Below are 14,429 nucleotides of genomic sequence, written 5' to 3' on the forward strand. Positions count from 1 at the left end.
AAAACAAATGTACATTAAGCTAGCTACGAAGATCACCATAGCATTAGAAATCATTCCAGCATTTATTAAATAAGTAAATGTTCCTGAATTCATTCTGAGATTCAGTTTAGGAGTTAATGTTTTATTTCAATGAAAGTAAAATAAAAAATTCTGTTTTCCTAAAAGGCACTTGAGAGTTGCTTAAAAGGACCTGATACTTACAACAGTCAAGTTCTGATAGAAGCTACAGTAATAGCATTAACCAAATTACAGCCACTTCTTAATAAGGTAATTACTGTACAGAAAATGAGCACATTCATTTTGGGTATCAGTGTTGAATGTTACTTTCTTTCAAAGAGTTTAGAACATAAGATGAGAATAAGTTATAAAGAAAAAGCTATAGTTAAAGTAGAACCTCTTAGTTGTTTGAAGTAGTTATATTAGAAGAAGAGTAAGTATGGCTAGTATGTTCTCAAATGCTTATAAGTTTTTTGTCTCATCAGTGCTAAAGGAAAGATAGGTATATATTCTTAATTATTTTATCTTATAAGTATTGATTGTCTGCTATTGCCAAGGACTGTTTTAGGTGCTAAAGATAGAGTACTAACAAAGCCCATAAAACTCACTGCTTTCATGGAGCTTACTTTCTGGGGTGGGTGTGGAGGTTGGGGAGTGAGTGGATAATAAAGTAAACCAAATACATAGTATATTAGTGATTGTTACTATGGAGAAATTAGAACTGAGAGAAGTATACTTGATCATCATAAGAGTTTGGGTGCCAAATGAAGATGATATTTAAAAGGAGTAAAATGATGTGGCCACTGTTTTAGGATGGTCTGAGCTTAACCCATTTTTATATTTAATATATCTGGACATCATGTTTTCGTATTAATAAAATGAAAAATGTTAGATTAGATAATGGCATGGTGTTACCCTCCAGTTCTAAAGTAGTTTAATTCTGTGATTTGAGTACAAAGGTATGCCAGACTTGGGAGAGATAACAGAGAAATAAATACCTGTTATATTCCTGGTTTGTCTACAAACATCCTAATTTTGTATTATACAAAATGGTTCTCGGGTCCCCATCTTATAAGTGAAAATGAGCTCAGAAGGGCTAAATAACTTGCCCAAGGTCACATACCTAATAAAAGAACCATGATTCTAATGTGATACTATTTGACTCTAAAGTCCATGTATTTTCCCTAATATCACAGTGCTAAATAAGGATTGCCAATAATACATGCTTTTAATTCGGAGCAGCAAGAGATTACCATACTGGTTAACAGTGACAAGAAGTTGAAAAGACAGAGTTTAAACTAAAGTTAAAGGGAAACATAGGAGTTAATGTAGGTAGAGAGAAGGGGAGAGAGCTGCACAAGAATGCCGGGACAATGGAGGGAAGGTAGGTAGAACATTCTAGTTGTAATGGAGAAACTTTTCAAAGGAATCAAGAGAGGGAAAGTTATGAGGACTGGATAGACCTCATCTCATATTCAGCATTGTTCAGAAAAGAGTTTGGAAATGTACAGTTTTTAAGCAGACAAGTCATGTGATGAAAGCAGGACTTAGATCCTGGTGATAGTGTGCACAGCGGATTGGAGTAGGGAGAAACTGAGGTAAAAAGAATCCACCTTTATAATAAAGAAGGTTGGCATGTGGTAACGTCATTAGCAATAAGAAAGAAATGACAGATACAAAAGAGACTACTCTAGAAGAATCGACAAACCTTGGTGACTGGATTTAGAAGTCAAAGAACAGGAAGAAGTCAAAGGAGGTGCTAAGTAATGTTCTCAGTCCAGCTAACAGTGTCTTTAGTTATTCATATGGAAAGGTGAAGAGCTTACCTGTATCTTTATCTTCCCCAAAAGAGAAAACATGAGTAATTTAGGAAGATAAGCTGCTTTTTTACTGCAGTGTGTTTTGAAAGAGACTACGTCATGATTCATCTTACTAGCCTCAAACATGTCTCCTTTGCCAGGACTCACCTCTGCACAAAGCCCTCTTTTGGGTAGCTGTGGCTGTGCTGCAGCTTGATGAAGTCAACTTGTATTCAGCAGGCACCGCACTTCTTGAACAAAACCTGCATACTTTAGATAGTCTCCGTATATTCAATGACAAGGTAAGCAAGCTTTCCCTTGAGGTTCCTAGATTACTCAAATTTAGAATACTCTTCCATCTTTTATTGTTGCTATTCTTTTAAAATCACAAGAAGTCCATAACTTAAATATAAATTTCTATAATGTAACTTATTGTGAGTATATTTCCTTACCAGCTCATAAAGAACTATGTAAACTCGAATGCATATTTTTTTATATAAAAATAGCAAAAAAAAAACCAAAAAAAAAGTACTGGCCTAATACTAGTAGAATTCCAGAATAAGGATAAATAATACATGATTATCCTTACAGAATGAGGATAAATAATACATAATAATAATATTAATAGCTACCATGCCAGGCTGTATGCTAAGCACTATTATTTTTAATTTTCATAACCTTAAGGTAAAGGTTAGCATTCTCTGCCACCTGTTTCACAAGTGAAGAAATAATATAAAAGTAATCTTATTTTTACTTAATAATGCCACTTAATGAAAAATAGGTATAATTCATAGTAGATAAGGAAACTGGAGAGTCTAAAGGAAACTTTTGGGTACTTAATTTTACTAGTTTTTTCCTTCTGTCTAATCTTACTTTAAAATATACCATTAGTGGCCAGCAATTGTGGCTCACACCTGTAATCCCAGCACTTTGAGAGGCCAAGTCAGGTGGATCAGTTGAGCTCAGGAGTTAGAGACCAGCCTGGGCAACATGGCAAAACCCCATCTCTACAAAAAAGGCAAAAATTAGCGGGGCATGGTAGCATGCATCTGTAATCCCAGCTACTTGGGAGGTGAGGTAGGAGGATTGCTTGAGTCTGGGAAGCAGAGCTTGCAATGAGCTGAGATCACACCACTGCACTCCAGTTTGGGCAACAGAGCGCGACCCTGTCTCCAAAAAAAAAATGTGTGTATACATATATTATACACACACATATATATGTAATGTATGTGCATACATATATGAATGTGTGTGTGTGTATATATAAAATATATATATAAAATCTAACTCCAATTAAGGTTAATAAATGTTAGGAGGAGTGCTAATGGTGTGTGTGTATGCGTGTGTGTGTGCACATGCGTGTGTGTGTGTGTGTGTGTATATATGAACATGGGCAAGTTTGTTGTGGGATCTGGCCAGCAGCCTGCAGTACAACGGGGCTCGCTCTTTGTTCCCAGGCAGATTGGCAGGTCGAGAAATAATAGACACACACAAGATAGTGAAAGCTGGGTCCAGGGGGGTCAACCACCTTCTGGTCCTGTGATGCCATCAATGCACTGGATGTACCAGCATTTGTTATTAAGTTTAGTGAGGGCAGGGGTAGGTTAGTGAGGGATTTAGGGTCATTTGATTATGAGGTGAGATGGTCACATGGGGTGAAAGTAATTCTTTTAACATAGTATCTATATACAGAAGTACAGTATACAGAGATAAGAATTTATAATACAGTATGTGCATCAGTAATTTCTAACAGAGCCTTAAAACAGAAGCACAGTCTCTCCATAACCTCTGATTAGTAAGATATTAATCAGCAGTAACAGTTGCAGCAAAAGCTGGTTACAAACAATCCATAGAAACAGGACATGAAGCTAGACAACCTGTTAAACCAGAAATTCTCAGAAGGGAGTATGCCTTAACCCTAAAGAGGCCTAGAAGAGCTGTGGCAAGATGAGGGCATTTTAGCCCTATCTTATCCATATGAACAGGCACCCCTCATGCGTCTGTTTATAGGCTCTCCACAAGGGTCGCATTCCATTCCCAGAGCTATGAACATCTGCTTTTCTGGGATAGGAATCTTGGTGATGTGAAACCTCCCTGACTGACTGCACGTCTGTTCATAGGCTCTCTGCAGGGGGAAAGTACATCACATGCTGTTGGCTCATTCTGGCAGTCGATCCTGGCATTGTCTGTACACAATCCTGCATACAATTTTGTATTTACAATAATCAGGAGCATTTCCTCTTTGATTCTGTAGCAATAGTTTCAGGGGTCTCCCTACACAAGTTACTTCTTAGTTCCTTTCTAATTTGTAAAATGGAGATTTGATTGGGGTTGGATTTTAGTTCATAGAGAATAGAGGAGAGAATAAAATAGTATGAAATTATGTCCCTTTTGTCTTTGGATAAAAATGGGAAGCGTCTAGGAGAAAAGAGGGGAATGTTTTTAAAAGAATGTGTATATACAATGAGATTGGCCTGAAGTGAAATTAACTGAACTGTGGGTAGAAAGAACAGGATTATGGTTTTAAGTGTAAAGATACTTGGTCTAAACATTATTAGTTCAGACTACCAGATGTAGTGTGAACCTGGAACAGCTATGGGTCTGAGATATATGGACACAAAATTTTAGGGGTAGGAGGTCTTATGGAGTTTATTAATCAGACCTCCATTTTGCAAATTAGAAAGGAACTAAGAAGTTAAGTCACTTGCCCATGTTTGTACATCTGTTTTGGGACTAGAACTCCTCTTTCCTAATTCTCATTGCCCTTTTTCTAGAACTATTTTGGGACAATGGTGGTCAGTGATATCTAGTTGTTGGCTATTTATATGTTAAGAATATTTGGGCCGGGCGCGGTGGCTCAAGCCTGTAATCCCAGCACTTTGGGAGGCCGAGACGGGCAGATCACGAGGTCAGGAGATCGAGACCATCCTGGCTAACACGGTGAAACCTCATCTCTACTAAAAAAAATACAAAAAAAAAAAAACTAGCCGGGCGAGGTGGCGGCGCCTGTAGTCCCAGCTACTTGGGAGGCTGAGGCAGGAGAATGGCGGGAACCCGGGAGGCAGAGCTTGCAGTGAGCTGAGATCCGGCCACTGCACTCCAGCCTGGGTGACAGAGCGAGACTCCGTCTCAAAAAAAAAGAATATTTGCAGATTGGCCGGGTGCAGTGGCTCATGCTTGTAATTCCAGCACTCTGGGAGGCCGAGTTGGGAGGATCACTTCAGGTCAGGAGTTCGAGACCAGCCTGGCCAACATTGTGAAACCCTGTCTCTACTAAAAATACAAAAATTAGCCAGGGTGGCACGTGTTTGTAATTCCAGTGACCTGGGAGGCTGAGGTGGGAGGATCACTTGAACCCAGGAGGTTGCAGTGAGCCAAGATAGTGCCACTGCACTCCAGCTGGGGCAGCAGAGTGAGACTCCGTCTCAAAAAAAAGAGTATTTGCAAATGGAGCATTGCAAATGGGGCATCTGCCTCGGTATTTTCATCTTCAGAACAGCCCAGTAGCAGGCGCTAATATTGATTCTGGTGCCTTTATGATGCTAGGCATCAAGAGTTAATAAGCATGTTAAAAGTCACCAGGATGTAAATTGACATTTATTTTGTATTGTAAATAAAAGTGATTTCATCTTCCACCATCTTCTTATTCATATGTTTGACTGTCTTGCACCAGTTAATTTGTAGTAGCTAAAATGTTCTGTGGTTTTTCTGCAGTCAACTGAAAGTAATTTCTCTCAGATTGAAAGGATTACTTATCTTGTCATACCTTTGAGCACAAAAACCAATTAAATGAGCCTTTAAAGAAAGCTGCTGTGTGAACCTCATCAACCGTCTCATGATTATCTTTAATAGAGTCCAGAGGAAGTATTTATGGCAATCCGGAATCCTCTGGAGTGGCACTGCAAGCAAATGGATCATTTTGTTGGACTCAATTTCAACTCTAACTTTAACTTTGCATTGGTTGGACACCTTTTAAAAGGTAAAAGCCTTATGTTAGAATATTTTTATGAAATAGTATTAAGAAACCAGAAGTAATTTGAGTAAGTGATTACTTGAAATAAATTGAAGTAAGTTAGCCCATATGTCTTACTTTAAATGCAAACTAGGCTGGGCGTGGTGGCTTACGTCTGTAATACCAACACTTCAGGAGGCTGAGGCAGGAGGATCACTTGAGGCTAGGAGTTTGAGACCAGCCTGGGCAACATAGTGAGACTTCATCTCTACAGAAAATTTAAAAATTAGCCAGACACGATGGCACGTGCTTGTAGTCCCAGCTACTTAGGAGGCGTAGATGGAAGGATTGCTTGAGCCTGGGAAGTCGAGGCTACAGTGAGCCATGATCACACCACTGCACTCAGCCTAGGTAACAGAGTGAGACTTTGTCTCAATAAATAAATAAATAAATGCAAACTGTATCTGTCCTAATGAGTTGTGTTTTGTTCAATATGTGTTTTATGAGAGCCTCATTTCCATATCAAATATGATATTTGCCTGAAAAACCAAGAGTTTATTCTGGCTGGGTATGGTGGCTCAAACCTGTAGTCCCAACACTCTGGGAGGCCAAAGCAGAAGCATCAAGTCTTGAGCTCAGGAGTTCGAGACCAGCCTGGGCAATATGGTGAAACCCCCTTTCAACAAAAAATACAAAACATTAGCCAGGTGCAGTGGCACATGCCTATAGTCCCAGCTACTTGGGAGGCTGAGGAGGGAGAATCACTTGAGCCCAGGAGGTCAAGTCTGCAGTGGGCCATGATCATGCTACTACACTCCAGCCCGGGTGACAGAGTGAGACCCTGCCTCAAAAAAAAAGACCACAGAGTTGATTCCTAAAAAACCTACATACTGAGTCTTAGAATAGCTGTATTATTATTAATAATAACAATACCTAAGTATCTTACTGATTTTTAAAATAAAACAGACTGCAAATCACTGAGTGTTATTTGAATAATTTATATTAGAAAATGTTAAGAGATTTGATCACAGATTTTCTTCAACCTGTTTATAGTTTACTGTTGATTAATACTATTATTTTATACCATTGTATCTTACCTTTCTGGTACCCTATCCTCACCCCTTTCTATATTGCTTATAGCCAGTGATCTCCAGCTATTCCTCAGAGCCAGCTCATTCACTTCCTAACCTGGTTTTACTCCCCATTGCTGACTTCACAGCTTGTTAACTTTGGTTCATTAACATGGGGCAGTCATGGCCACAGACTGCAGTTAATAGGAACAGCATGTGGTGGGTCAGAAGCAAAGCAGGGTAAAGTTAGACCTGGGAGAAGGAGCTGGCATGAACCCCAGTGGTCTCAGCAGTGGATTTGGCCACAATAGAGATTCAAGCTATAGCTTGAGTCAACAATTTTGTATCAATTTAAATCTTAGGCTTGAGGGACCATGGAGATTCCCCCAGTTTTTATGAGAGAGAGAGAGAGATGCATACACCCACTACTATGAATGTATGCATTTGATTTCACTTTCTTAGGAAATTTCTACAAAAAATATTCACAGTGTTAATCTCTAAGGTCAGTAGGGATTTCTCAAAAAATACTACACTTACTAAAGGATACCAAGATAAGTAATTGCAACTGGGCTAATAAAGTGCTTACTTATTCTTTATATCTAGAAGAATACCAGGCTGGGCACAGCGGCTCACGCCTGTAATCCCAACACTTTGGGAGGCCAAGGCAGGCGGATTACTTGAGGCCAAGAGTTCAAGACCAGCCTGGCCAACATGGTGAAACCCCATCTCTACTAAAAATGCAAAAATTAGCCAGGTGAGGTGGTGCACACCTGTAGTTCCAGCCACTCAGGAGGCTGAGGCACAAGAATTGCTTGAACCTGGGAGGCAGAGGTTGCAGTAAGCCAAGATGCTACCACTGCACTCTAGCCTGTGTGACAGAGTGAGACTGTCTTAAAAGACAAGAAAAGAATACCAGATACTCTCCATGTTCAAATCACCTATTTTTAAATGGGGGTAGCATTAATGATTAAAAGCTGGCCAAAGATCAAATTTATCCTCTAATCAACGCTATTTTTTGGGCTGTTAGAGCATATACTTCCTATGTCATCAGGTTTTCTTTTAATTAAAAGTGTTTTTGTAAAATAACTCTATTTTCAAAAGAAATCTTAAGGAGAATTCTAATACATAGATTTTTTTTAATCCCTGTGCTGCTTTAGGGAATAGAAGATCTGAAAGACTATCATGTTTTTTAATTTTCCTCTTCCTGGTGTACTATAGAGTTCCAGGCAATATTATATTCTACACATTTTTGGTACTTAATCTTATACATAGTTAATTATTCACATTCACAGATGTATGTTTTACCTTCCCAAATGGCTATTCTTGGAAAGTAGGAGTTATACTTCTTTTCCTTGCAGAGTTGTTAGTCAGGGAAGAAGACCTCAGCAGATACTTGTTCAAAAAATTAATTCTTGTTTGTTTGTTTGTTTGTTTGTAGGGTACAGGCATCCTTCACCTGCCATTGTTGCAAGAACAGTCAGAATTTTACATACACTACTAACTCTGGTTAACAAACACAGAAATTGTGACAAATTTGAAGTGAATACACAGAGTGTGGCCTACTTAGCAGGTAAAAACACAAAAGAAACAAAATTAATCTTGCTACAGCTGTATGTAAGGATCACCCAAAAAGTGCAAATACCTATAGGTTTTTTGGCAGTTGCTTGGCAGAGTAGAAAGTTCACAATCTAGTCCTTTAGTGATTAAAATTTTGGAGAGTTTTGCCAGAACATTTTTCTGTAGGAATAAATTTAATTCCCATTAAAATCTGAAATGTGTTCCCTTGGTCATCTTTGGTTCAAGACACAACAGTGGCTCTCTGTTATCCGTCACAAAATCTGAATGCTTCAGTCTAGCATCCTGGGCCCTTAAATAGCCTTCTCAGTTCTGTTATCTTTCTCCAAATTTCATGAGCTTCATTTTTTATTACCACTCCAAATGGATGAGCTATTTTAAGCTAATCTACTTGCCATCTCCTACAAGTGACTGCCTCTTCAGTATTCATTCCTTATGTGATTTTATCTGGAATGTCTGCCCTATCCCCACCATTCCATTAAAGCTTCCTGTTTGCTCTTATCTGATTTTTGTTTCTCTACTCAGCAACAGTTAGCACTTATGTACAATTCTTGAATGTAGTTGTTTGATGGAAAGTGCTGATTCTCAGTTTCACAGACTTCTGTTTGTTCAGCTTTTTTGTTTGAACCATATCACGTTGAGCAAATCATTTAACACCTCCGCATTTTTTCTCACTCAACTTAATAATACCTGCCCTGCCTACTTTGTGTTTGTTAAAATCAAATGTACATTAAAGCACTTGGAAAATAAAAGATGCTTATTAAATCTCTTTGTATATTTCATGTTTTCATAGTCTTCCAAAATATGTGTACATTTAACAGGTATTCTCTTTAGGAGACTGTAAGTTCATCCTGTTTTAAGTCACACTTGTAATTTGTTAAATTTTTTTAACCTACCACCATTTTCCTTTTAGCTTTACTTACAGTGTCTGAAGAAGTTCGAAGTCGCTGCAGCCTAAAACATAGAAAGTCACTTCTTCTTACTGATATTTCAATGGAAAATGTTCCTATGGATACATATCCCATTCATCACGGTGATCCTACCTATAGGTAAGTGGATTTACTCTCCTATAATTACATAATGGTAATCAAGTTTCAATTTTCCAACTAATGTAGGCAAGCAGCAGAGTAATCTAGAAGGTAATATGGGAGAAATCTAGAGATGGCCTAGGAAGAGTGTGTAAGTCAAAACTCATTTTATAAATGTGTAGTATTTTATGTGGGTTAGTAGGAAAGTTATTCTTCCAGTCTAATTGTGCTAATGTTAACATTAGTTTGCCTCTGAAGCACAGACCAATTGAACAATGAAAAGAGACGCTCTTTAAAATATTAGGTTGTGGGGGAAGGGCCTGGGGAAAAAATCTAACGCAAAATATAAACAACACATTACGTGCTTGGATAGAGAACGAATCTATACAGATTAGTAAAAATACAGACATGCTAACACGTTTGTTGTATTTACTCATATCACACTAATGTTATTTAAAAGTTTTCTATAATGTAGATTTAGATGGTCAAAATTATATCTGTTATACATGGTTTTGGGTAATATATTTTTCAGTATAATTTGGAGAAATTTCATGAAAATGGCATCATTGGGGGATTTTTCTGTATTTTCAATTAAAAAAATTTCTTTAAGGTTTAGGGACAGTGTTGAACGTAGAAAAGTTATCTTCTGTTCGCAAAACTCATATCATTCCATTTATCAACATCCTGCTTTTTGATAAAAAGACTTAAACAATTTCCTTAAGATTCTAACAATGTATGCAAAAATTTTTCAAACATACTTGGTATTCAATAGTCTTACTTTTCTCAGTCCCATTATTATATTCCTTTGAGATATGCCCTTTTTGTTATAGAAAGGGTAAAAGAGTTTGCCTGTGTTCCTCTATCAAAACTATAAATTAATGTCTGATTTTCTTGGTTTTTAAACAGTTGCCTGTATAGACTTGATTTTTTCTGATTTAAAAAAAAATCAGTGCAATAAGTTCAAGGTCTTTTATCAACATAACTACAGTTAATAACAATGTATTTTATACTTGAAAATTGCTACAAGAGTAGATTTTAAGTATTCTCACCACAAAAGATAAATATATGAGGTAACACATATGTTAATTAGCTTGATTTAGCCATTCTACAATGTGTAACATATTTTATTTATTTTTATTTTTATTTATTAATTTTCTTTGAGACAGAGTCTCACTCTGTCGCGTAGCCTGGAGTGCAGTGGCACAATCTCAGCTCACTACAACCTCCGCCTCCTGGGTTCAAGTGATTCTCCTGCCTCATCCTCCTGAGTAGCTGAAATTATAGGTGCGCACCACCATGCCCAGCTATTTTTTGTATTTTTGTAGAGATGGGGTTTCACCATGTTGGGCAAGCTGGTCTTGAGCTCCTGACCTCAGATGATCCACCCGCCTTGCCTCCCAAAGTGCTGGGATTACAGGCATGAGCCACAGCGCCCAGCTAATGTAAACGTATTTTAAAACATAATGTTGGCCGGGCGCGGTGGCTCAAGCCTGTAATCCCAGCACTTTGGGAGGCCGAGACGGGCGGATCACGAGGTCAGGAGATCGAGACCATCCTGGCTAACACGGTGAAACCCCCTCTCTACTAAAAAATACAAAAAACTAGCTGGGTGAGGTGGCGGGCGCCTGTAGTCCCAGCTCCTCGGGAGGCTGAGGCAGGAGAATGGTGTAAACCCGGGAGGCGGAGCTTGCAGTGAGCCCAGATCGCGCCACTGCACTCCAGTCCGGGCGACAAAGCGAGACTCCGCCTCAAAAACAAACAAAAAAACATAATGTTGTACACCAAGCTTGTCAAACCCATGTCCCGCAGGCTGCACCCAGCCCCAGAGGGCTTTGAATGCAGCCCAACACAAATTTGTAAAGTTTCTTAAAACATTACGAGATTTTTTTTTTGCACTTTTTTTTTTTTTTTAAGCTCATCATCTGTAGTTAGTGTTAGTGTATTTTATGTGTGGCCGGGAATATTGTTCTAATTCCACTGTGGCCCAGGGAAGCTAAAAGATTGGACACCCCTGTTGCTATACCTTTTTATTTGTCAGCTTTTAACAATTGCAGTACAGTTCTTTTGGCTCAGCATTTGGTGATTCAGTACTCACCAAATGTACTAGGTACAAGATACTATGGCAAGAAAGTTGATAATTCCTGGGGATACAACAAGAGTTTGTACCCTAAAACCCTTTAAAGTGCAGTTTTAAAATTGATTGATTGCTGTTGTTAGGAAATAGGACAGCCACTTGGAAGGAGCAAACAATGGTTGTATTTGTCACCATGTTAATTAATTTTTCTCTATTGTTTTAATCTCTCAGGACACTAAAGGAGACTCAGCCATGGTCCTCTCCCAAAGGTTCTGAAGGATACCTTGCAGCCACCTATCCAACTGTCGGCCAGACCAGTCCCCGAGCCAGGAAATCCATGAGCTTGGACATGGGGCAGCCTTCTCAGGCCAACACTAAGAAGTTGCTTGGTTAGTTTATCTAAATTATGTAGTTTTTTTATTATTTAAAAAAATAGATATTTTTACTCTTGGAAAATTATTTGAAATTGCAAGATTATCCTAATTTTCCATCTCAATGTAGCAAAGTTTTTGATGCCATTTAAAAGAGAGTTTGATAGATCAGTTAAGCATTATAAGTTGAGATAGAGAAATGAGAATGGGGCCTTGAAACAGTTTTTTCTGCATCTTAGACTAACTATTGTGACTCTCCTTATTCTGTTTTGCCTTGGCTGGTCAGCAGGGAATGGAACCCTGAGACATATTAGATAAACACCTATAAGAAAGCAAGAGTCTTGCTGCACTCAGGGGATTTAATGATATACTGTAATACTTCCCCAAATTATCATCTGAGAGAATATGTGAATATGGTATGAAGCTATAATAGTACTATTTGCCATGCTTTCTTTGAAAAGACAGTAAGACATGTTTTTCAATTATTGAAAGAAAATAGGATTCTTTTTTTTTTTTTTTTTTTTTTGAGATGGAGTCTTGTGTTCACCCAGGCTGGAGTGCAGTGGTTCAATCTCAGCTCACTGCAACCTCTGCCTCCCAGGTTCAAGCAATTCTCCTGCCTCAGCCTCCCTAGTAGCTGGGATTACAGGCACACATCACCACATCTGGCTAATTTTTGTATTTTTAGTAGAGATGAGATTTCCCCATGTTGGCCAGGCTAGTCTTGAACTCCTGACCTCAGGTGATCCGCCCTCCTCGGCCTCCCAAAGTGCTGAGATTACAGGCATGAGCCACCTTGCCCGGCCAGAAGATAGGATTCTTGAAATTAAGATTGCTCAGTTACATCAACATTTATAGAATTTTTGTCTCTGAGAAGTACACCTAAAACGCTGCGAGACTCATTTCCATTTTAGTAACTGAAAGTAAATGAATGAAAAAACCCGGTAGGCCAGATGCAGTGGCTCACACCAGTAATCCCAGTACTTCGGGGGACTCAGGTGGGAGGATTGCTTGAGTCCAGGAGTTCAAGACCAGCCTGGGCAACATGACAAAACCCATCTCTACAAAAAATACAAAACTTAGCTAGGCATGGTGACAAACACCTGTAGTCCCAGCTACTCACGAAGATCACTTGAGCCCAGGAGGCAGGGGTAGCAGTGAGCCAAGATTGCACCACTGCACTCTAGCCTGGGTGACAGAGTGAGACCCTGACTCCAAACAAACAAAAACACTGATCTTACATTGCTGCTCAGAGGAAATGCAGAGATGTTCTTCTGTTCCATTGGGTAAAATTGTAATTGTTACTGGAATACATTGCGATCTATATTTCCGTGGCCAACACTGTGAATAGTTCAACAGATTTCAGTTATCCATGCAAACATATTTAATATCTTTAGACATTAAAAGAATGTTTGTGTTCATAAGGAAATTAGTGAACAAACAACTAATTGTAACATAAATAACCTGCCAGTAAACCATGAAAGAAATAGAAACCGTGAATGTCAATCACGGTTACTAGCCACATAGGTGTGTTACTGTTGTTTGAGTTCCCGTCTGTTAGTACCTTGCCATAAGTAATCTTTTAGGAGTTTCCTGGTTACTTTGTGTTTTGTAATTCTGGATTTTCATGCCAATGAAGTTGTAAATGAAAAACTAACCTCAGAAAAAAATGTAGTATTGAATTCATTCAACCCATGTACTAAGTGAAAAAGATATGGTAACTGCCCTGGAAGAGTTTGTAATTTGTGTCCAAGACTTATAATCAGCCAATCACAACAGCAATTCCAGGTGCCATTACAATGATACGTCTTAATGGAGGAAACTAGAGATCTGGGGAAATTAGAAGAAAAAAAAAAACTGCGGAGAGGAGATAACATTTGAGCTGTGTCCTAAAGATTTAATATATGCTTGCTAAATAGACAACAGGATAAGTAGGGGTATATGTTTAAGGGCAGTGGGGAATAGCAAGAGTAAAGAAAAGGCAGGAAAGCAACATGATACATCATGGCGTCATGGGGAATGGGGTAGGAAATGAGATGAGAAGAAGGATTAGAACTCAATTGGAAACGACTGTGTGCCATGATAAGAGATTTTCCCCTTATCACGCGTTCAGCTGAGGTATTTAAGTAGGGGAAGAACATGACCAAATTTTAATTTTCGCCAAGTTTTTCTAGCAGCAATGTGGAGAGACAAGAACAGATTTTTAGCAAGGGAACGATTTAATAAAATTGATATAGCAGTCCAAGTAAAAAAAAAAAAAAAAATGGTGTGGGCCCCACACTAAGGCAGGTGCAATGAGAGAATGGAGAAGAACCAGCAGGTTTGGAGCTGGGCATAATGGTACGCACCTGTAGTCCCAGGAACTCAGGAGGCCAAGGCAGGAGGATTGTTTGAGGCTGACCTGGGCAGCATAGTCAGACCCTGTCTCAAAAAAAAAAAAAATCAGGTTTGGAGTAGGTTTCTGAAGTAGAATGGAGAAGAACCAGCAGGTTTGGAGCTGGGCATAATGGTACGCACCTGTAGTCCCAGGAACTCAGGAGGCCAAGGCAGGAGGATTGTTTGA

At 38.8% G+C, this 14,429-nt stretch overlaps 1 protein-coding gene across 1 annotated transcript in view; it reads left to right on the forward strand.

Moving 5' to 3' along the window:
- NF1 (neurofibromin 1) overlaps positions 1-14,429 on the forward strand; it is a 153,417-nt gene that overhangs the window by 114,970 nt on the left and 24,018 nt on the right. The window contains exons 27-32 of the mRNA XM_011937627.1: positions 166-267; positions 1,958-2,098; positions 5,649-5,775; positions 8,257-8,388; positions 9,307-9,442; positions 11,727-11,884. Coding sequence (XP_011793017.1) covers positions 166-267; positions 1,958-2,098; positions 5,649-5,775; positions 8,257-8,388; positions 9,307-9,442; positions 11,727-11,884 — 796 coding nt within the window. The remainder of the gene's footprint in view (positions 1-165; positions 268-1,957; positions 2,099-5,648; positions 5,776-8,256; positions 8,389-9,306; positions 9,443-11,726; positions 11,885-14,429) is intronic.

Source organism: Colobus angolensis, unplaced genomic scaffold (assembly GCF_000951035.1).
Source record: "Colobus angolensis palliatus isolate OR3802 unplaced genomic scaffold, Cang.pa_1.0 Scaffold167, whole genome shotgun sequence".
Lineage (NCBI taxonomy): Eukaryota > Metazoa > Chordata > Mammalia > Primates > Cercopithecidae > Colobus > Colobus angolensis.